Raw genomic sequence first — 25,351 nt, forward strand, 5'->3', positions numbered from 1 at the left:
CAGGTACCATTTCAAACAGCGGCAGAATTTCTCTTGACCTCCATCTCAGTTGATCATAAGCAAAAAATTCTTCCATCTACATTTCAATCACACAATGATTTATAACAAATCAAACACTTCTAGTCAGGCACTAGCTTAAGCAATTAATGTTGGTAAACAGCAAATATATAATGTCTATTTATGTTTCACCAGCAAGAGTCACACTGAGTGCTTTGAAGTAATAGAGGTAATAAATGTTTAAGAGTGTCGTGAGCTCTAGCTCACCATGCAGCCCAAGGGCCAGTTGCATCAGCACAACTGAGAAGGTGACATGGGGATGGGAAGAGTGGATGGAATCTCAGTCTCACTCCCAGGAAATGTTTCTATCAGCAGTGCCAATGAGAGAAATGTTACTGGGACCACAGTCTTCCTGATGTAGATGGGCAAGTCACATTTTCACAAACATGACATAAGGACATAGAGGTTTAAATAGCATTTACTTTTGATATGAATTATGTCCCTGGGTGCCTAAAGACTAGTATTTATTGCATCAGAAGATGCAGACAGGATCTACTGGAATTCTTGAAAGCACCCAAGTTGCTTAACACCTATTCAAAGCAACAGGCTTAAGTACTCAGAAAATTTTTAGAAGTCCAATTAGGCATTAAGCACCTGGAAATCTATGCCTACAATATTTTTGAAATAGAAGTTAAGAAGCAATGAAAATGGAACACAAACCCATGGGTGCTCTTGAAAACACTTATGTAGTTTTGAGTTTGTACTTTAGCTTAAGCAACATGAATTCTAAAACACTAATGAAAAACATGGTATACATAATTGGTTAATTAAAGTAATTTCATTAATGAGTGTTTAGTGTTGTATCTACTACACTAATTTTATCTCAAATGCTTGCAAATACCTTGTTTGCAGTTTCTTTGAACATGAAGGGCGATACGTGTCTTAAATATAAAATTGTTTAGAGCATGAACATCATACATAGCACCAAGGCTTTTTGCATATTCTGTAGGAATATGTGGGCTTTTTACTTCTTATTGGCAAATTTAGTAGGCTTACTGAGTGATGGAAATGCATATACTTTTTAAAAATTATTATTATTTTTATTTGTGGAGCCTGTGAGCACTGAAAACTACAGAGAAAAGACTCCATCACTGTGTTCTAGGAGCTGGCATGAAGCTGCTGGACTAACGTAAAGCCTGACTAAGGGTATTTCTAGATGTCAAAAGCAAGGCCTTCTTCAAGCAAAGAAAGGATCATAGAATCATAGAATATCTCTAAGTTGGAAGAATATCTAAGGTGGAAGGGGGTCATAAGGAAATTTCGCAGAAGAAAACATTCTTCTTTGTTCTTATAAATCCAGAAGTCTGAGGCTGAGGCTTACTTGTTTTTTATCATACAGCAGTGGTCATCTTGTGATAAACAAATGGTATGGATTCAGCCATTCAAACTCTCAGTGTCCCATTGTTTTAGAATTAGATGCTACTTCTATTGTATGTGACTTTTTTCCTTCAGTAAAACTTACTTTCATCTCCAGTTTCAAATTCAAACTTCTGGCTATAGCCGCTGTATCCTGCTGCCGTCCTGACTCTGATATGAAATATATACTTGGTGGCTGGCTTGAGACCTGTGATGATAACACTTGGAGCCTTGGACCTTGTGGAGGAATAGCTGAGCTGCTCATGCTCCTGAGGGACAAAAGAGGGGAGAAATGATATCAAGTTGAGTGGTACAAACTTTGCAGAAATTATATAGCAGAACTGAAGCTCCACACTCTTCTCATGAATGTAAAATGTGTTTATAAAAGGAGGTGCAGGTATGGATTTCCATACTTCAATTTTGTGCTATAGTCATAATGTATTATATGGCCTTGACTTAGATTTCAATTTTTTGTCTTAAATATTGCATATAAACATATCACATCTTTGTGTCTTGGGTTAGTAATTATGCTGTAGTCAAAACAATATGGAATTAGTACAAGACTGCATCCACAGAAAATGGCAGCTGAATGGTAGCTAATTATTTTTGCACAATGGACAAACTAGGAGGTCATTAAATACTAGTAAGCTGTGAAGTAAAGATGTGGGAGTATTCAAATACCCGCTACTCACTTCTACCCGCAGGTAGTGCCAAAATGCCGGCGCTATCCGTGGGTAGACCTGTGGGTAAAAGAAAATAAAAATTAACTTTTTCTTTAAAGTCTGTATGTTCAACTCCTTCACTGCTGTTGAGCTTAATTTCTCTTTCCAGGTAGCTTGAATGTAGATGTACATGAAATTCCCTTTCACGCTCTATAAGGAGAAACACTCTCTACAAAATTCCCCTGTTTTTCTCCTAGCAGTTGATCCTGGGCATTTGCTGAGAATTCCTGACTCTTGCAGAGATTGCTGAGAATTATGGTGTGCAGAGATTACTGGTAATTACCACCGCAGACCAGCTGATGTAGTATGGAGACCAGACACATCAATTGTGCAAAAACTAAGTGCTGCTTTGCTAGAGAGGTCGTTGATGATACTTTTACATGAGAGGATGACTTAAAAGGAGAGTTTATACCTTGTCATTAGCTACTGTCACTTGATAAATCAGTAATCTGTAATATTTTATATGGTGCCTTAAGGTTAGCTTTATTTTGTTGCAGCAAGATTTGTTGCCAAAATGACATATAAGCAGGAATGTCCTTGGCATATGCTTAACAATCCAACTGTGATGCCGATAAAGCACCATATACATTTATGATACCATGCAATAATATTAGAGTATATTCAAAGGGTGCTTCCAGCCTGTTAAGAAGGACACAATCTGGTTGACAGAAGAGATATAATCAGGAGAAGAAGAGTATTTACTTAGATTCTGTTGGACTTTTAACCTCTTCTGAGCAACATACATATATTTTTATATAGAACAAACAGATTTATATGAAACATGATGAGTCAACTTAAGTCATGACGTAACAAAGTCCTATTAGCACACAGCAGCAGGTATTTCAGTATTCCCTCAGTAGGCCTACAAGGAGATGGCTAAGAAAAGCAAATTAAAAAACTAAGACATGAAAATAATGTAATGACTTTGTTAAGTAAAGGAGAAGGAAGGCAACAATGACCATCTTCTAAAATAATTGCACTTAAACTTCCAACAGTGGAAATAATTTGAGAAACTATAGTAAGAGGAAGTGTTGATTTGTTTTACAGTCTATTACCAAATTCCGAAACAGCAAGAAGTGTGTATTTAAACTGAAATAGTAAGACACAGTGTACATGTAATCTTATGGATGGACACTACAATTAATATACCATCTAATGACTTCTGTAACTATCAGAAGATTTCTTCCAGTTACTTGAAATGTTATAACTTCATAATGAACAGGTTAGTGGATTTTAGACATACTTTTTTTAGAAATTACAGAAGATATCTATTTTCCTCTGACAGAACGCCAACCTGCTACAGTGATAGATTTTTTTTTGCGATTAAGCCTGTGTCAACTTGAAAAATAGCATATATGTGTGTATATATATATATAAAAAGGTGTATATATATATATAAAAAGGTGTATATATATATATATATACACACACACACATATATATAAAAGGTATTATAGGTTAATACTCAGATTTATAAGGAAATAGAGAACTCCTACACATATAGAGGAGTTTTCATACTACTTTATTAACATTTCAATAACAGTCAGTGTGTCATAATTAGCTAATTTTTATTCTATAGTGTTGGTATATGTGCAACTTCCAGGCACTTCCATGTGTAGAGGTGTCATATAACTTAACATGTAACTTGGCCAGGGTATGAAAACTTGGAGAACAAAAGACTTGAATTTATTTAGGAATGAAGCTGCTGACAAAAGTGCACACATTTCCATCCCAAGAGACCAAGTCTTTCAACGTAAGCTAGAAACCAGCTCAAAATCAATCAAAGAATTAGGAAAACAAATAAACAAACCAACCAAACAAAAAAAGAAACCACCTGATTTTCCACTATCCTAAGACCACTCTGAATCATAGTTATGGCCCAGCGTTTGTGATCTTGTTTGTTAAATACAATATCAACATAAGACTCACTTCAGTCCAGGTGAAGACATGACATCCAGTGAAGGAAAGATTCTGGATATGTTCATTAAGGGTTACGTAAAGAATAAATGCTTGTTTTTTACAGGGATTAGTACACTTCAGTTCAAAGGTTTAGTGAGTACTACGTGCTACATCTGTCATGGTCCAGAGATAGGTGAGCAGAAGGCTTATGCTCTTGAAATTTTTATTTAGGCTCTGCAACCTGTAAGATAAGACAAAGACCAGCACCTAGGGCAGGAGTGTCAAACAGCTACATTTATACAGTCTTAAAATTACATTCGGCCCTTTGAAGGCAACAGCGAGGCTGATGTGGCCCCCAGTGAAAATGAGTTGGAAATCCCTGACCTAAGGGATTTCACTGAATGATGTTAATAGTTGCAAATCATTTCCCTTCCCCAGACAACCTTACTGCTTGAAAACAAGTTTTAAGCATTTAACAATTTACTGCTTTTTCTGACCTGCTGTAGAGATTGCAGAAATAAAGTTTCAGAATAATTTGATGGAATTGTAAAAAGAAGTAGTTTCCTTCAGAGGAGGATGGAAATGGAAATTTTGTCAAGAACTGGTGGAGACTCCCCCAGATTCAATGATAAGATTTACTCCCTGAAACCTGCAGAATATGGCTAGTGGCAGCAAAGAACTGGGAATAACTTCTGAAAGAAAAGCAATCTGAGCTCTATCTCTTACATTATATCTGTTATTACAGACTAACTACTGCTGTGTAAAACACAGCATTTGGGATACAGCAGCTCCCTAGCCAGGGATGCGGGCAGACAGTTATCAAGTATAATTTTTTTATTTTTAGTTGGTCAAAGATAATGAATGTGACAAGGACTGTGGTGGAAACATTCAATCAACAAAATGGGACCCCTTGTCTGTGTGGGCACGCTGGGGCTAACAGCAACTTCCCTGCCTGTTTCTTCTGGGTAGTGGAAGGTATTTTGGTCACTTCCAAGGGTTGTCCGGCTTGCTGCCCACTCACCACCTGCCTGGGGCCACCTGTGGGAGGCCCTGAGGGGTCCCATCTCCATGCCCTCCCATCTCCTTTCTTCTTTCCTATCGGCAGCCTCTTACGCCACCCATCACACAGTCTGAAAAACGATGTCTAGGAGTACACGATCGTAAAAGTAATACTGCTGTCATATGGGAAAAGGGGTAGGATTTGTTATTACAAGTGGAAGAGGGGAAATGGAACCTATCACCTTGGTGTGTTTGCAAAAAAGGTTCAGAAGCCTGCACCTGAGGAGACAGTCGCTCAAACTCAAGACAAAATGATTAATAGCTATAAACTCCACATTGTTTTATGTGAATGCTTCATACAAAGAAATCAGCCTTTTTGGACTGGATTCATACACAAGACAATTCTCCAAAGAATGGATGCTTTGCCATTACTGCCTTCTTATGACAACAAACTCTACCTGGAAAGCCAGAGCTTTCCACAGAGACACAATTTGAAGTTGATGGGGTTGCTTTCAAGGTTGGTCAGTCCTTCTGCCATGATCTTTCCCAGGGAGGCTAAAGATGGTCTCAGAATAAAACAATGCAATTCTAGTCTGCAGAGAAGTATGGGATACTTTGTCATATTCTTGCCACAGAAAATATGCACTTACTTTTGAGTGGATTCTAGCTTCAGACAGTGAAGTTTAAACTGCAAGAATTCAAGGTACTTCCTGGATGTTAGTGCATGCTTTTACTAGACTCTGATTTTATGTTTTGGGAAAATTTAGACATCTGTTTGCCCTCCTGCCATGCACCCTATTTCCCATCAAAAGGAAGCATGGTTTTGTGGGCTAGAAGGAGCCACAGTATGCTTTGTGACAGATCTCTGACCTGGACAGTGATGGGACCAGGATCAATGGGAAATGTCAGACTACGTCTGTTCTGTATTTCTTGATAACTGCAGAGGACTACTACAAAATCTGCAAAATAAAAGTTTTACTGATATGGCTGTATTTTCCATTGTGTGTAAGCAGTAAACGAACTGTCGGTTATTAAACATAGCTAAGAGTTCATATAAAAGGAGAAGTATAAGAAATGCTCTGATCTTTCACATTAGTATCAGAAAAGCTTTTCTGATCTTAAGATGTCATAGAACTCTCAAGAAGCAGTTCTGAGAACACAAGGGCTGAGGGTTCAAACATGTTAGAGAAGTCTAGCTAATGTCATGTACTAGTAACAAATAGTCAGAATCTGATACAAAGAAATCTGTAGAACCTCTTCCATCTCCTACTGTAAATTTATCTTGGTGAAAATCTGCAATGAAAACAGAAATATAATCCAAATGACAAGTGATGCCAATGTTATTATACAGTGTAATACAGAGCCTGTAACTAGCTATCCAAGTTAAACAGAATTATATCATGAATTTTGAAAATGCTATCTCTCTTGCTAAAGAAATTGTATTTTTCTTTTGTTTGTGTGATTCTTCTTGTCAGTGGATTCAGTTCTGACTATGACAATGTTCGCAAATCCTTGACAGTACAGTCTGTGCCTGAACATGAGCACTTTTCAGAATCAAACTCTTCCTGCAGCCACCTCTGCATGAGTTTCTGAATCTGCATCTATCCTAATTTTATACTGGGCTTTATAGTCAAGATATTCTTTAATATCTAAATAAACAGACTGACTGAATGGAAGTTACAATGGAGCTAATGGTCTAAGTGATTCAATGGAGTAGCAGGAGCAGAATATAAAAAAATAATGAAAAGCTTTCCACTTTTGAAACGCAACAGAATAGCTCGATCCATCTCATCAACATACGGTGTAATGAAACATTTCCACTGTGTGATATCACGAGATTAAATGATAGTTCCTCATTATGCTTCACTGAAAGTAGTGTCAGGTTAACAGTTGTACTTGATGATCTTAAAGGTCTTTTTTAACCAAAATGATTCTATGATTCTGTGAGTCTATTCATGAACGTCATATTCAATATCCAGATGTTATATTATCATAATGAGTATTAGCATTTTTCTCATATGCTCAAGAGAAAGGAGATTCCCTCTGATGACATTAATACTTGTAAACAAAGAGACATACCTCCACATGCCACACCTATGCGAACATACTGCTCTCTAATTTTATCCTCACCTTAATTCAGAGGAAAACAGCACAGAAATGAAGACCTTGTGCACATCTATGAAGTAAAATACTGATAAAGATAAGCAAAATGTGATGACCTTTTATCACTTTAGACTCATACTGCAATCAAAGACTTTACATTCTGATGCGATGGGTGAGAAAAAGTATATAAGGCTAAAAATGTTTAGTGCAAAAAAAGATTAATGGAAATAAAAGCTGAAATACAGAATTTTGCTTATAGTGCTCAAATAATCTTTAAAAGGTTAACTTTCACAGTAAAGCACTGATAAAAATCCAGGCACTTTCAGGCGGACAAGATTTGTCATCGTTAATATTTGAGTGCGAAAGAGAACAACGGCTCTAACCAAAATAATATCAGTCCTTCTTTTAGCAACTGAGAAAGTTAACCAAATATCATTTTCTACAATTTAGAATATACAATGGGAGCTCCAGGAGTTAACGCTCTCTTGCACTTCACTTTAACTTATTTTATGAATGACAATCAAGGTATTGAGTTCAATGAGTCCCACGAGTAACTGAAAAGGCTTCATAAACTGACACTGGAGAAAGGGTTTTCAAAGGCTTTTGCCAGCTGAGAACATACTTATTGTGTACCTACAACTTCCAAATGTCTGTGTGCAGAAAGAATCCAGGGAGACAGCAACCGAATTTACTATCAACTGCTTGCAAATACATTTTCTAGTTTATACCCATTGTCCTCCAACAAGAAAATTCTGTACTTAAGCCATATAATCCTGCTTAGCCTTTTTGGAACGCTATCACTTAGCAGAAAGAAATACTAATAGAGATTCAATCTATATACCACAGAGACCAGGTCTTTCTCCTGTGCACTAAAGCACAATGTCAAAGCTGAATAAGTACCACATTAAGGAAGATTCAGAGTTCCATGGCTCAGATATTATCAACGTTTAAATAAAAGCACCGATAATAAAAAAGAATCTTTTATGAGACCATTTGCTAACATTTTCCTCTTTCCTAGATATATCAGTTTGAAGGATATGCCTACAGAGGAAGCATCATTATTTTAAAGGAATGGTCACAATTCTGGAAGATAGGAATTTTTATTAGTCATAGCTCTGGTCCATCACGAAATGAAATCTCCAACCCCTTCCTTACTTTTCCCAAGGAATCAGCTATGATGGCACCTAATTGCCTCCGAGGCCAGCTGAACTTTAATGTTGCAATATACGTTAGAATAAAACAGTAGGTGATTGCTAGGTATAGCCAATATGTGATTAATCAGTTTAAAGATAAATAACAGCTAACTGGGGAGTTTGTACCTACTCTCTGTGTTTTCCAATAAAAACATAACCCCCATAGCTCTAATTTATAGAAATTGCCTTTGATTTATACTGTCTATATTTCTCTCATAACTAATTTGTCCCCAGTAATTTTCAAAAATTATTTTATTTCTTTGCAATAAAATGATTTCTTAATGCCTATTGCCCCACGTCATATATCTCTCTTCTCATCTTACATAGATTGTTGTAGATGAGGAGTAATTCCACTGAAATCAGTAAAATTAACTAAACCTGGGAAACTGTCTTTGAAAGCTTCTTTATTTTTACTAATTTTGTGTATGATTTTCTTTTAGATGACTACTTTGACCTACAGTATATCTATTAACATAAATGACAGCAGTAATATTTGGAAGATACTAGAGAAAAGACTTACAGGGTCAAAAATGTGCTTCTAACCTTAACTAATATCTGATTACAATCAGATCAACAAGATTAGGTAAATTCTCATTGCAATATAGAGTGATAAGAAAAATTACAAGAATAGAAATAATAGTCAAAGATACCATTAATATTCTTCAAAAATACTTCCTAAAAATCTTGTAACTTTTGTTTCCAGCTGACCAATGAACTCAATTACTTTAGAAAAGTAATTACGAAGATCTGAACTAAGATGAAAATTCTGACCGGAAAAAGTAGGGCCACAGAGAAAATTGCTAACGACTCTAGTATTTGCTTCAGAGGAGAAACCTGTAGCATTTTAAGGCATCGGCCACTTCAGGGTGTAATCTTCTGCCTTCCCTTTTCGACCTCCCTTGTGATTAATCTGAGATGTAACAGTTTGGGGAGCTGAAATACTAAAGTGTGCTTTACCTGCCTGGCCGTTCAATATTTTATATTTTGATTGCCTGTCAGTCAACTCATCCCTTTCTCCATACATAAAGTGAAGCTGTCGGCAAGAAAAGAGAAAGAACAGATAACCAATCATAAAGAAAATACGGAAAGGTCAAAACCCAGCCAAACCTGATTTTAATTGGATTATATAACTGGTAAGGCAGAAATGAGTTGATGTGAGGTGAACCATGAAAAAGAGAAAATTAAATGAGGAGAGATGAGGACAGTGTGACTCTAAAACGGTGTTAACCTTCTCGCCAGCCTAACGAGGGGAGAGGTGGGCAGAGCAAAAGCTGTGTGGTCAACGTGGTGGGCCCAAGGGGAACACCAAGTGGGGAGGCAGCACACAGGACACTGCTGGTCAAACTGACCGGGAGATTAAATCGAAAGGAATAAAACAAGGTCTGTGCCTTAAGTTGGTGATGGAACAGGGTGCAATTCAGAATATAATAAAGGGAGCTGGGGAACATGAATTGTCAGATAAGAGCAGATATTAAATCCCATCTATATAGCAGTTAAGAGCTACTCTGATAACATTTGTTTTCTAATTAAAAATATTTACCAGTGAAAACCTCTGCACCAGTATCTCCAGGAGTCTTTCTAACTTCAGCGTATTCAGCCTCTCCAGTTATTCCTGAAGATTTTTCTTATTTTTTTCACTCACTTTAATTTTATTTTCCTCTGCTCTGTCTTTTCCTGCTGGGAAGAAGCAATGAGCTACTGCAAGCATGAACTAATTTCCTAATGGTAAAGATCAACTCAACTAGTGTTGACAAGCATTGCTGTCTTTGGACAGCAAAGCACAGCTTCCTCTGAGATACCTAACACTAAGGTATACTTCATAATGAGATAATAAACCTGCTGACAAATACAGCTCTACAGGAAACAGACATAATCCTGCAAAATTTGAAGATTGGAAGCCTTCTGTGACTCTGTTGTGAAACGAGCCCAGAGAACTCTGTACATACAGCCAGTGGGCTAATTCCCAAGTCATTCATTTGGTGTATAAGATTCATAGTTCAAATTTCTGAATTGGGTCCTATGTATGCCACTGCAGACTTGAGACTCCACATAAGCAATACAGGTTCTTTCTCCCCATGCTCACCTTTAACTCTCCCTCAGAGTCCAGCAATCTGCAGATTAGTGGGTTTCTGAATTAAATAAAATTGCTTCATTATGTCCTACAGCTCATGGACTTTTCTTCCATGAATTTACTTAGTTATTTTTTTTAACCAATTTTGCTTATGGCTTCCAAAACATCGTTAGGCAACAAGTTTAATTACAAACTGTTTTTTAAAAATACTGTTTTATTATTTTGTTTCAAATCTACTTCCTGATGATTTTGTTGAATATGCTCTAGTTCCTCATCTGTAAGAAATAGTGAATAATCATGAATATCGGTGATTTGTACAGTCAAACTCAACATATGTCTGTGTATCACAGAACAGTACTTCTAGTTAAAAATGGGAAGTAGGTCACTGGATAATGAAATTTTAAAAATGCAAGACTCTGGAGGAAAGATTACAAAAAGGGACAACTCGTGATGTAAAAAAACTGCAGGCACAATACCTGAAGGTCTCTAAGTTGCTGAGATATATGGCAGTCAATCTCACGCCCAACATTATCAGCACTGGAAAAATCACAGAAATGCTGTACACACAAAACTGCTGCATTCCTTCACGGTAGAACCCAACATTGTGGTTCCCCTATTTCACATTGAAGCGTGAAGATGTTTTTAACATAAAGAAGCATCCTACAACTGAAGTTGAATTTCAATACAAGAGCAATGATCCGATTTTTCAGAAGACTTCTACAATGATGGTTACTCGATACAACACAATGTAGCCAATGCTCTATTTTGACAAATAAAAGCACAACATATTTTCAAAGTTCTGAAATTCAAATGAATCTGCCCATCCTAAAAATGCAGTACAGCCCTGAGTCAGCTACAAAAAACCTCAGCTGTAATGGTCCTGATGACAAAACCTGCCTAATTTACCTAATTTCAGAATCCCTATAAAATCCACAGGTAGTTAGGTCCAAGATTTTGCTTAGGGCTCCTGTTTTGTGCTGGATATACACAGACTGAAGCACAGGAGGTTCCACCTGAATATGAGGAGAAACTTCTTTACTCTGAGGGTGCCAGATCCCTGGAACAGGCTGCCCAGAGAGGTTGTGGAGCCTCCTTCTCTGGAGACATTCAAAACCCGCCTGGACACCTTCCTGTGTGATCTGCTCTGGGTGAACCTGCTTTAGCAGGTGGGTTGGACTAGGTGATCTCCAGAGGTCCCTTCCAACCCCAACCATTCTGTGATTCTGTTATATTTTATCATGTTTGTAACACCTTGCTGGAACATTTTAACTGGTGTGTAATGTATGCATTTTTATAAACACCCTTGCAAAAACTACATACTGTATTAAATACCTCTTGAGGCAACAAGCCTTTCCAACTCTTTTTAAAAATCTATTTCAGTCTTTCAGGGTGTTAGGACAGGTAGAGTAACTAGGCTGATTTTAAGACTAGTTTGAGCCTAAGTTGCATCTTCTGATTTTAAGCCTAGGTTGAATCTTCTACATAAACATATTTTCTTCTTCGAAGAGCAGACTGATGTACACTTTTCTGTTTTCATTTGCTACAGAATACTTCCTACCTGGCAAACACAGAAAAGATCCTTAGTGATATACACCAGCTTGGACACAAGCCATACTTAAAGCAAAATTATTCATAGTCGTTTACTTGGTTCATAGATACACATAAGAGAGCTATTAATTGTGGTTCAGTGGTATTAATAAAGCTATATATCAATAGCTGGGTCTCTTTAGCTTGGAGAAGAGGAGACTGAGGGGTGACCTCATCAATGTTTATAAATATATAAAGGGTGGGTGTCACGAGGATGGAGCCAGGCTCTTCTCGGTGACAACCAACAGTAAGACAAGGGGTAATGGGTTCAAGCTGGAACACAAGAGGTTCCACTTAAATTTGAGAAGAAACTTCTTCTCAGTGAGGATGATGAAACACTGGAACAGGCTGCCCAGGGAGGTTGTGGAGTCTTCTTCTCTGGAGACATTCAAAACCCGCCTGGACACCTTCCTGTGTAACCTCACCTAGGCGTTCCTGCTCCAGCAGGGGGATTGGACTAGATGATCTTTCGAGGTCCCTTCCAGTCCTGAGCATTCTGTGATTCTGTGATTCTATTGAAAAGTCACTGAAATATCAAAGTCACTGAAATATCACATTATCTGTGTATTTGTGAACATGTATGTGCATTTTTTGTGTCTCAGTGAAGGCAGACAGCAAACATCTATCTTATAATGTTAACTCAAAAATTCTGAATTAACCTCTAGTGGCATGACTGTATTGCAGATCCTGGCATTACATCAACAATAAATATAGCACATTATTTAATTTTATGTTTTCTTCGAACACCTCAGTGAGTTAATAGAGGAGTATAAAGCAAAAATGTAAATCTTTCTCCAATTGGTTTAACATGAATTTCAAAGGACAAAGTAAACAATCTAACAAGTAAACCACAATGCTGATTTTATGCTTTCAAAACTGATGAAGCAATTTTTGTTCCTGTTTTTGTATCAGGGAAGTGTCCGTCTCTAATTTAACTGACTTCAGCAGAAATAATACTTTTGGAGTTGATAAAAACAAATTAAAAAAAATTTTAAAAATTAAAGAAATTTACAGACAGGTGACAACACCTTTTTTAAAAAGGAAGAGCTGTCTCAGTCACTAAAGAATTGCCATTGTGTTAATACAGTATGTTAGTACTTCTGGCAGTATAAGCAAGAAAGCCAGACAGTTTGTGCAAGGTCATTGCAAATACAATGTGCGTCAACCTGGTCAAGTTCCTACAGCAACATAAATGTTTTTATGAGCAGCAGGTGAATTCCTGCAAAAGACTCTAAAGCTATTAACAGCTCGGTAAGGAGTACATAATGATAGGCTGTTAACTCTGCTTCCCTGACAATAAAATGAAGAAAGGGTGCTTTGAAACTATTAATACTAATATATTTTTTTTAAAAAAAGAAAAAAAAAAGAAGGTAATTTTTACATTATGTTTCTTGAAACCAGCCAAATAAACGTTAATGATTTTATTAGGGTACAAAACTAACAAAACTACATGGGAGTTTCTGAATAACATACTCTTTCTATTAATTCAAGATGGCTAACGAAATAATGCGCTTAAATGAACAGCTCCTCTAATGTGCATTTTTCATTCCAGCAACCACCCCTCACCACCACCGAACCCACATCTTTTATTTAATACAGGGTAAAATGCTTATACTAATATTAAACATGTAAATAGTATGTTTTATTACACAGAAATTGAATGGCTCTCCTTAAAAGAGCATCCTCTTTCCCTCTTGATTTTTCTCCCTTCTCCCAGAATGAGTGCTTTGGGGACATCCCTACTGAACAAAAAAGAGGCTGCCTATATGATGCAATCAGTGACTTTGTTTCCATTTAAGTGTGAAGATAACATTAGAAGTGGAAAACTAATAACAATCTGTCCTTCTATATGGTTAGTGTGCAGTTGCAATGCAGCCTCAGAAAAGGAAAAAAAAGGAACTTTATCTTTTTTTCTCAAAAAAAGGAATGCATGTCTTTTTACCTGTATCTCCCCAAATATCTCCTGAATGCATCAAGGATTGCGGGAAAAAGCTGGAAGTGAAATGATGCTTCATGTTGGAACATTCCTTCATTTAGACAAAGATATAACCTCACTTATGTCTCAAAGTGCATATATTCTTGATTTAATCTGTGTATCCACCTTTACGGTTGTGAAAGAACAACTTATGAACAGTAAGTAGTTTGTGTATTACGAAACACTGTCCCAACTTCAGTTTTTAAAAGCCTGGGCTCATAGATGAAGACTTTTGGGAACTTTTAAGATAGCTTTTGTTTTAAGAAGGTCTAAATGAAACGTTCTGACAGATTTTAGGGAAATGGAGACCTGGACATTGTATTTAACTTATAAATAAGCAAATTATTTTTGTTTTGATGGCCATGTCCTGGCAGCTATACTATATTTAGATCATTGCTCATGAAACTGATCACTCGTGGGATTTTTTGTGTTTTGTTTTTTGTTTGTTTGTTTGTTTGGTGGTGGTTGTTATTGTCGTTGTATTTTTTGTTTTGTTTTTTAAATATGTCAAACTTTCAAATGCAAAGTCTGACTCTTGAATGTGTGTTAAGGTACCAGAGGGAACTACATCTTTTAAGTTCAGATACTACTAAAACCTACTGCACCTAAACTCAAAGGTGAACTCTGAAAGTAGTTAACAATAACAGCAATGACAGCAATAACAACAATAAGAAAACAATTTAAGTTGAGAGTACATTCTCTACTTTGTTAACTCCGGATTAAACGTTAAACTTCTTACCACTTCCTTTTGTGCAATTGATATATTCTATCTGAAGAGAGAACATTTCTTTTTTACAATATGTTCATCAAAATCATCTGAAGTTTGTCCTCAGGAGTGAGCTGAAACTAACTGCATTATAAAATAGCTGCATCTGATTTTTGACCTTACCTAATCACATGCTTAACAGCTGATTCCTGTGGTTAACATTATTATTCTTGCCATGTCAGTAAACTATTTTTAAACCAATTTTTTTCTGAAGTTCAAATGTCAAATGGCTAGGAAAAATGTTGACTAATTCCTTTTATTAGCAAACCACCTCTGCTATCAGTGGATTTAGCTTTCTTAGCTTTCTTTGAGGTATGGAACAAGCTGTGTGGTGCTGTTTATTGCCTTGTAATAGTTTGCATACCTCCATTGCCTCTGTCCTTGAAAGAGTTTGAAAACCATTTATTCCAAACCATTAATGCACTTTTACTATATTTGTGCAGCTCTTCTAGCAGTTACTGGAATAAGCATATAGTACATGCAATTTTCCTTGGGGAAAATGGTGTTGGCTATAGACAAGAACATAAGATCAGCAGAGACTGAACTATGTTGTTTTTTTAAATCAAATTCACTAGGCCTGCTTAAACAGCATTATATTTCTCATTGAGATTTTTTGGTTCAGCAGGAATGACAACAGTAATAGCTCTGTAGGCTACTTTATTATTAAACACAATGGTTTAGAAGCTATCTCTAAATAATTTACAACAACAATTAGGAGAATAGCCAAACCAGGCACCTAATGGAGAAGGCCTTGCTTAGAACTTCTCTGATAAACCCTCTGCTGCACGTAATTGATATTTAGAGGCCAGATTTCTTTTTCTCCTAATAGTAATTATATGTCATTAATAATGGCTGCTGCAAGGTCCTTAGGTTCTTTCCTGCAGGCAAAAATTATATCTGGTCATAGAGTCTCATAATCACTCACTTTAGTTTTCAAAAGTTCTGAGACCTATATTTTTCTCTTCTTAGAATCTAAGGCTTTACAGTTCTTCCCTCGGGAAACTAGGTTAATAACAGCAGAATAGGAAAACTGAGAAGCTTGTTTAACATCACTTACTATGCTAAAATAAGCTAGGAGATTTCGTTTTAATGGTTATCTCCCAAAGTGCATTTGTGGTGATTATTTTTTAAAAACATTCACCAGACATGGTTCATTTCCCAGGAGCTCCGAATGGCCAAGAATGCCAGAGGTGCTCTTTGGAGCCCTGGCGCCTCACTGACACTTGCTGATCTGTTCCTGTAGCTATGGTCAAATACTAATATCTGCTTAATACTACTATCCAAAAGCTCTTACACATCCAAATTACTCAATGGTCTTGTTTTAATGACAATGTGCTGAAAATGTAATGAAAATGTATTATTGCATGAGCCCTGCACTTCTTGCTTCTAGTCACATCACATTTTACTTGTAGGCAGTAGTTTGCTACTTATGCCTCTAATAATTCTGATAATTGAAAAATATTACAGCAGCAAAGTGTTCATTTTAAAAGAGAATGATTAGCATGAGGCTAAAAATTGCTCAGCTGATTATTCAACGCTAACAGCATAGGGCTTGCTATTTTATATTGAGTATACTCACTGACTGGCCAGGCTCCTGAAGTGCTCACCTGCTTATCCCTACTGTTACAAGTCTTTTCCTCTTCCCCAACCTGTCAGTGATGTTGACTTTAAAATTAAGTGAGGAAGCTTGCAAGGGTATCGAGTATGCTACGGTAGGTATAGCAACAGTAAAAGAACATGCCTGGTGAAAGAACCAGTACATGCTAACAATCCAGCCACAACAGTACCTAATGAACTACGCCCGCTCCTGTATAATGTGACACAGTCTGCAGGTTCCTTGCAGCCTCATGTGTATTGGAGCCAGTGCATGTATTATTCTTCAGGATTTAAAAACCTAACCTAAAAGCGAAATCTGAACCAAGAAAGTAATAGCCGGTACTTAAGGGAAATAAGGTAGTTGTAACATAGTTGTGTCTGAAAAACAGTGATCCTTCTAACTCAGTTAAACATTATGCAAAATCATAATTCAAGAGGTGGAAAGTCTGGAGTGCTTTAGCTATTTAAGTAGCAGGGAGGCTGAGTGTGAATGAACCTCAAACATGCCATACATGCCACCTCATACATCACACAGAAAGGCACAGTGCTATAGGAGATAAATGACTAATTTTACTTCACCTTTCCAAACTGTCACCCAGAAATTTTGAGGATTGTCTGACCTACACTATGTGGCTTCTTGTAAGAAATGTCCATATCTTGTCTAATGAGAACATGTGTGACTCCTGTTCATTTGGGTTAGATTCCAGCTGATACTCAAGTAGGGTCTGGTTCTGCCTGAGCAGAACTGAATTAATCTGAGACGGTCATTATGAAATATCTCCTTAGCTGGAGACAAACATCAGTTGTCCTAAATTGGGATGAATCACACACCTTACACTGGCAGTTCACATGGGAATAAAACCTGGAATGAAACAACTTGGGCATATGTGTGAAAGTGAGCTTGATGTTCCCAACGCTCCCAGGACTGTTATTGCTGTGCTAGTCTTCAGTGTGGCACTGAGCATACCACAAGACTACCTGTTCCTCAAAAAGTGTGGCAAAAATGGCAAGGATATCACTTAATACCTCTGTACACGCACTACATCTTTTTGCCATCAAAGTGCAGAGTATATAATCTATCGTATTATACATATACACTTCTGTGTTTTTGAAATAATATGGTGCACGTATTTCTAGACAGGTAGATTTGCTTTAAATTAAAGAATATAATCGTAGGCAAACAGTTCTGAAAGACACAATTACTTTCTTGTTTATAATTTTCCATATTAGTTTTTGCAAAAATAAATCCGTCATTCAATGCATTATGTATTGATAGTCCTAAATCTTCACATTATTCCTTTCAAGCCATTTACCTGAAAGTCTCTCATGTATTTTATTACCCAAATTCAGGATGGCTCATTTTAATTCATATTAATGAGTATTCAAAGAAATGGCAGTGTTTGTTTTAATATTAGATCTTAAGAAGGAGCACCATTTCTCATATAAGTAAATTCAGCTGTAGACTGACAGAAAAATTAACAAGGTCATACTGCTTGCTAATTCTTTAAATCTGGCACCTTCCTCTATCTCTCTGCTTCATCAGCTCTTCATCTCTTTTTAAAATCTCATTGGAAAACTAATCTTCCCCTTGCCTCTACTGCTTTGCTATTTTCTCTCTTTTATTTATTAATTCTACTCTAAATAACACCAGAATAGGGGAAAAGTCATATCTGATATAGTATGTATCCTGTCCACTCACTGTCATATGGAGGAGCACTAAAATTTTTATGCGAAAACTGCCTGTGAGATGCAAATTGAGTCTGCCAACAAAATGAAGGATTTTGTTACAGGGATTTAGTGTAAATTTCATCAAAAGACAAGTGAGCGAAGAAACATCAGCCAGTCCTTCCATCCTACATCTTGCTCCAAAAGATATTCTCTATTTGGAGATGTCATTGCAATGCCTTGGGACATTGCTTGGGTACATCCCATTAAAATCTCTTCTCTACAGACAGGCTTCCTCAGCTAATTATATATCATCTTGTGTGTAACAGAAAATATAATCCAGCTGGTATATCTGGGCCATATGGGAGAACTTAATAGTTGCTGATATGTATACAGCTTGGTATGCTTAACACAGCTCCTAGGAAGCATTAATTTTTTATGATTGACTTTAAGGGTTTGAGTGGAAAAGGGGAGGAATAAGCATTTTCCAGTTCAGCTGCACAACCTTAAGTGCAGCTGGTGTAGTTTATACCCACTGTGTACTGTGAGTGAATTCCTACAGAAGGACTCAGCTTCATTACAAGGCTGTAACAAGGCCATATCTTATCCCACTCCTCCATCTGACTCAAATATGTGACCTTTTTGGTGAGAGTTAAATAGATTACAATACCCTGCAGTCTTTCAAAAAGTAAAAGCTTTGGTCAGTGTCTGAGTATTAGTTTTAAAGTATAAAAGCAAAGTTGACTACTGTTAGCAAAGAAAATTAGATTATATTGATATCTGGAGTTTGATTTTTAAAGGGAAAGATAACACCGCCTATGAGAGATTTTTTTTCTTTTAAAAATACTGGGCTGTTTGTGGAAGATACTAAAGGATTATAAAACAGAATAGATAGATAACAGATTGCAGAATAGGGTAAACATCCTGTATCAACAGAGATAATTTGCAAGCGTGTATTCCAAATAAGGTCTATGAAGAAATGCTTTTCAGAGTGCATCTCGGACCTCTAAGGTCAAACATTTAAAGAATTCTTTGTGTGTTGCTGTAAAGACACACTTATCATCTAAGGTGGCAAATGTTGCTAACTGTTTAGTTTTCAGAATGGTTCATAATTACCAGAAGTAAGATATTTCAACTACCAGGCGTCAACATACGATATTATTTCACAATCATGATATTCTCTCTCTGGTGACATCACGTACTATTCAAGCAATAGAAAACTCTTCCTCTTTACTGTGACAGAAACTCATAGCATCTTGGACTGAATGTCTAGGAATTTTTGTTCTCCTCACAGGCCAAGTCAGCTCTCTAATTATGTCCTAGGTCAGCTTATATTCACTGCATTTTTGGCTGAAAAGCTGCAGAACAAAATGACCTCTTGTCACCCAAACACATTAAAATGTACCAGTGTATTCCTAAATAAGAAACTAAAAATCTGTACAATCCATATAGAATTGGCTCACAACGAAGTTTTGCTATTTTATCAAGATTTTAATTTTCAGATACAGATAGAAATCCAAACAGTCTTTTGTTAAGTTATGATTCTGAATATTTTGCAGCAATTCACTGAACAAATGAAGGTCATGCAGAAGAAAATGCTTTAAAGCAGACAAACTACTGAGCTGCTTTATTATATTTTTAAATTAATGTATGTGTTCCATACTTGTAGCTTATTGACAGCCTTGTATAACTTTCTTTCTCTACTTTATTACTGTATTATTTGGTCTTCCATGTCTTTCTCAGAAGGCATGAATATTTTTCACACAGACGGCTTGATCTTTTGATAGTTCTCTGTGTGCAATTTGTATTGCACAAGAGTGCAAATATAAGTTTCTTGCATATTTAGCACAGTCGAGCCTCCTTCCCTTGTTCTGCTTGTTCTGGATATGCATGGAAAGCTGCATGTCTGTGTTGTGGATTTGCAGTCACTAATTCAGCTTACTTATAAAATTGTTGGAAACTGCTCCATTTCGTGGAGTGCTGACAGTAGTTTATTAGACAGCTACTTGATTTCCATAAGTTTACATATCTTTCCTAAAACCTTGGGAGCACATGACAAGATATTACTTCCATTTATGAGCAGAATTCCTACTGGTTAGAATTGAAAGCAAGCATGCTCCCCTAATGTGCTCCCCAATGTCATCTCGGCAATTTTGAAAATGTCAACAAGGTATCTAATAAGAAACAGCAGTTCATACTTGTAAAACTTTTAAATGCAGCAGAGTTCTTCAGAGTTTCACAAAGTCAAGAAACTGATACAACCAACTGAATTTGGGGGACTGAGTGTATTTGGTGGAGACATTCAATTTCTTATATTGTATATCAGAACAAAACCTCTTTTCTTTTTTAAACACAGATGACAGGTAAAAAGGGATAAGGACTGGACTGCAAAAGCTGTTCCACTTTACTAATTAGGGTGTTTATTAGTACCTAAGACTACTGTTTTCTGCATTTTTCTTGACCGCTTAAGACCACCATAAAAGTTCTGAGCTGTTCATACTTAACATGTTCTTGGACTTTAGCTGCATTCTTTACTCTCCACTAGAGGGATGTCTTTGTGGTAAACTAATTCCAGTAGACAATTATTTCATCTTTCTCACATTTCATGTGGGTATGCAACACCATCCTAGTTTGTCACTAAGAACATGAATGCTAGTATTTCCCTCTTTGAGGATTACTGAGAAGCCTGAAAGATTACAGTTTCACTTGCTATATCTACCCCTGACATTACACAAACTATGCTATTTAATACACAGAGTTCCAAGGTGAAGAAGAATGAATTTAATTTAAACTGTTATTAATCGAATTAATTGTGCACATTAATATTTTCTGGCTTCGAGGTAGGAAACATGTCTCTTTCTTTTCAATATATAAATCCCATTTGCATTTGGCCACTATACTTAGCCAGTGCTACAGTTATAACGTATGTTTCTTCAGCACTATTTAAATATAATTAAAGTTGTATAAAATCACATTTTCTAATTTAATACTGCAAATCAGCGGACTGACTTGCAGTACTGGATTTTTCATCTCTCTGCTCTAGAATCTGGTCTCCAGGAGAGCTCTTGAAAATCTGTCACATTCTTACTTCTCTGCTCAAATAAGTGATCTTCTTACTGCTATTGCTGGCTTATTTGTCTCTCATTCTGCCTATTGCACAGCATTGCCAGAGAGCATGCCTGTTCTAACTTACTAACGAAAGGTGTATTCAAGAGCTATGCATTTAGTTTACTTAGTGACTTAGGAAGAAAATAACTGCTGTGCAACAGTACTGGAAGATGCCAGCAGTGCATTTATATTCCCACATCTAAGAGGGAAGAGAAGTTTACAGTTAGAAGATATTCCTTATGCGTTATAAAAAGTGAAAACAGGAAATGGTTCATTCTTGGTGGAAAAATGTAGGAGTGGTTTAAACTGTATATACCAAAGGGCCATGAAGCCTGTGTGTGTAGTCTTGCTGCACGACGGAAAATACTAAGTAATATATAGACCTCTACAGAGAGCTATTTGCCATGTCACTTGGTATTGACAGATATTGGCAGATAATCTATTCATTAAATACTTTCACAAATATAATCTTTATAATTATCTACATGAATGGTTTTGGATCTCTGAAATTCTTCCTATTCAGTTGAATAAAATTTTACTATTCTCTTGTTTAATTCACCTGGTTATTATTTTAATATCAACCAACAAAACAAGGGCAGTGCAAGTAACAACGTGGCTTACTACAGTAATAGATCAAAACCTGAAGGAATTCCATTAGTGTAAGAAAATAAGGTTTCCTTGCTTTGGCTACCAAATGTACTAAGCAATCTGTTTTCTCTCTCTAGCTGTGCTTTTAAAATTGTTCGGATTTTTTTCCCAGTTTACTCTTTTCTTCTGCATCATTAAAGCTGCATAATCTTAATACAGAAGTGCAGCCAAGAAGGAAAATTCTCAGATATTTGCAGAGCCTATCATACCTAGATCTTTTTTTCATGACTTGGCTAATATTTCTGTTCTTTGTGGTCTTCTCACATATCCCTTAGTTCCATTGTGACTTTTGGATGGAGACAGAGAAACAGCAAGAAATGACTTAGAGGGCAACTGTTTAAGGTACGGACACCACGAATTTCCTGTCTATGTCTTTAGGAATGAACACACTGATTAGCACTGAATTTTACACTGGAATAAGGCCCTGGGGCCAACTGGAAATGAAAAAATGTGCTTTGTGCTTTGGGAGAAGCAGGCTTCAAATTATGCTTTCAAAAGACATGCTGTGTGTGCACCTTGTACCTTTACTTGTAATGCATGTTGTTCCCCTCTTTTGTGCGAAATCACATAATTTTGACAGAATGCCAGAAATTTGACACAAATGCCAAGCAGTTTCTCTCTCTTGTAACCTTTTGTGACCCTCTAAACAAGGCTGGTGCACTCTATCATTTAAGCACAGATTATCGTTAAATAATGCCGCAAATGAAATCACACTGACATTCACCTTAATTGTTTCAGTGTCACTCTAATGTAAAGATTTTACAGTCCATAAGTCAAAATATGTTCAAGTATATGATCTGTTTATCCATGTTTGCAAAAGTGGTTACTGAGACAGATACATCCACTGCCTGCTTGCTGCTCTACTTGATTCTGACATGAAACAAGACAGTCATTAACAACAAAAAAATCAGTACAAAAGAAAACGTCTACTTACATAGCATTGTATGTGGGATCAAGTGAAAAGTTTAAAGTATTTTTTTAATATTAAAAATAGAAAACATCTTGCTCTTTAGGATCTGAGCTTGGGTGATGCTGTGAGACCTACTTTCTCATAGTACTTGATCTCGTAGTCCAGAATGGCTCCGTGGGGAAAGTCCGGCTCTTGCCAGGAGAGGGCAATGCTGTTTTGGGAAGCCCAGTCCTTCCTTACCATACCTATCAAGGAGGGTGCTGAAAAGGAAAAGGATAACTACGGGTTAAAGACGAAGCACGCGGTTTATCCTTTCAACCTACTGTCTTAGGATACCAACCCGAGGTAACTTTGAGTGACCTCTAGGCGGAAGAGCATGACAGATGGCAATTCTCCGGGAAACCATATAACCTGGAATTAATGTCTCAAGTACATAAGAGTAACTCCTTTGTTAAAGTGCAGGTCAGCTTCTGAAAAATGGCTGTATACAAAAATATAGAAAGAAGCGCCGGTGCCAGCCCCACCGCCGGCTGCGCACAAACAGGTTGCACTGCTGGCTCCGAGGACATCGTGTCCAGAGCTGAACCGCATTTCAGAGACAGCAAATTCTACATTCAGGATAATTGCCATTAAATGTCATAACTCAACTCTGTAAAATGTGCATTCAGTTTACTCTGTGGGGTAAAATAAAGTGACGCAGGTTAAAACAGATGCAATGAATCCTATTTCTGCTAGCTGGGCTGGCAGCAGCAAGGGCATTTCAGCCCATTGGTGAGGTAGCTGGGTGCACGAAGAGCCGGATCGTTAGAGGAGGCCAGAGGCAGGGACTGAGTTACAGGCAAACCGTGGGGGAAAAGATGCCCCCAAACCTGCCTGCTGTAACTGATACTGCAGGTCTGCAGCAGTGCAGCAAGTAGGAACCGCCTCCAGCAGCTTTTGGAAGGGGCCCAACATGGGTGGATGGATGCACCCAAGAGCCAAGTTATCTCACTGTAGGGTTAACTAATTTTAAGAATTGAATTTTCTGCCCTTTTGGAAAAGAAGGTGCACTGGTATCTATGCAATAACTTCAAATGGTGCAAAAATTACATTCTAGAAAACGATCTTTGTTTATTTTATTAATCTGGTCAAGCACATCAAAGAAGGTCTAATATTCTCCAGACACTAATGCTGTTTTAATAGTATTGATGTGCAGCTTTCCCAAATGCTACAACAAAACCAGTCATGTTGTTCAACAGTCTTGAAGACAACTGAACAAACCAGCGACCATAAAATGAAAAAAAAAAAAAAAAAAAATTCTTCCAGTGGTTCACGGTTTTCACTCTGTCTTTCCACTAACAAATATCGGTTTATTATATGCCCTCCCCTGTTCCTCTCTATTATGAATCTTACTTAACCTCTTCTAAGCTTCCAAGGAGCTGTCTCCTAAAAATAACACATTTTTATGACTTCTGTTTTTATCTTTTGAATGAAAGAGTCTCTCTAGGAAAATGAAATAAGAATCTGCTTCTAGTCACAAAATTTCATGCCTCAGTTTTCTTTCCTGTAACTATTTCAGGATGTTCAAGAAATGAAAACAATAAATTCTAAAATGCATAGAGACAGTAAAGAAGAATGACAACTGCTTTTGTTTTCCTTTGAAAAAGGAGAAACTCTACACACAGACATGCACATAACAATCTCTTTCTCTGTGACATTGCATTTATTCGAGAGAAAATAAACTTCCATCCACTGTCAGTCCTCCCTGTGGATAACTATTCTGTGGTATAATAGTCTATTCCTCTCTGATGTGAAAAAACCCAACTCAACATGTAACACAATGAAAAAAAACCTACCAAAAGTATTAAGCAAAGAAAACAGAGCTTACACAGGAAATCGTCTTATACCTGTTCTATGCAATTTTAACCACAGGTCTGATGCAAGGAAAGGAGAGAAAAAAAGAATTCCTGCTATGCTGATTAAAGGATTTTTCAGGGAGTCCTGAAACAGCATAAAGTAAACGAACAGAGCAAAATACAAATAAATAAATAAAAAACATTCACAGGTTCTGGTCCAAAATGTTATCCCTGGGTATGCATAACTATTCCTTTGGTTAAAATGAAATTTTTAACTCTTCAAATTAAGGGCGAAGCTGAGCTCTTGTAATATTTTTCTGGGGTAAAATCAGCTGTTCCAAGCAGAGAACAAAGATGGGTCTGTTTAAAGGAAAATAGGAGCTAGCAAACATGGATTTGTATTTGCTAAACACTGATCAAGGGCCTACAAAGGCGATTGGTCATATACATTGGTTTACTGTTTGCTGTTTTGAGTCATTCACTGGTATTGAGCCGTGATTTATAGGCGGGTCTGAGCACCTTTCAGATGTGTCTGATACACCCTGTGCACCTGCTTACTGGTGAGGGACATCAGCTGAGCCACCTTCCTCAGCACATCACGGCTTCATCTCACTGCATTTGCGGTTCACTGATCAGACAACCAAATCCTTGTAAAATGATTGAGCTTGATTACAGAAAACACCAGGTTAAACTGTGGATATAATTATATTCTCAGCTCTTCCGGGCTTTTAAAATATAGATTACTGCTCTTATACTTCTTCACACTATGACCTGATCTTTATAAGCTTTTCACATGTACTGCATGTTTTGCATTTTTCTTTAATTTCTGATTTCCAAATTTATATAGCACTTCATGCATGT

General features: G+C 36.9%; 1 protein-coding gene across 1 annotated transcript in view; it reads right to left on the reverse strand.

Annotated features, from left to right (window-relative positions):
• EPHA6 (EPH receptor A6) overlaps positions 1 to 25,351 on the reverse strand; it is a 481,365-nt gene that overhangs the window by 131,975 nt on the left and 324,039 nt on the right. Inside the window, 3 exon segments of the mRNA XM_065645252.1 lie at positions 1,520 to 1,682; positions 2,106 to 2,153; positions 22,791 to 22,915. Of these exon segments, the coding sequence (XP_065501324.1) occupies positions 1,520 to 1,682; positions 2,106 to 2,153; positions 22,791 to 22,915 (336 nt within the window).

Source organism: Caloenas nicobarica, chromosome 1, assembly GCF_036013445.1.
Source record: "Caloenas nicobarica isolate bCalNic1 chromosome 1, bCalNic1.hap1, whole genome shotgun sequence".
NCBI classification, from domain to species: domain Eukaryota; kingdom Metazoa; phylum Chordata; class Aves; order Columbiformes; family Columbidae; genus Caloenas; species Caloenas nicobarica.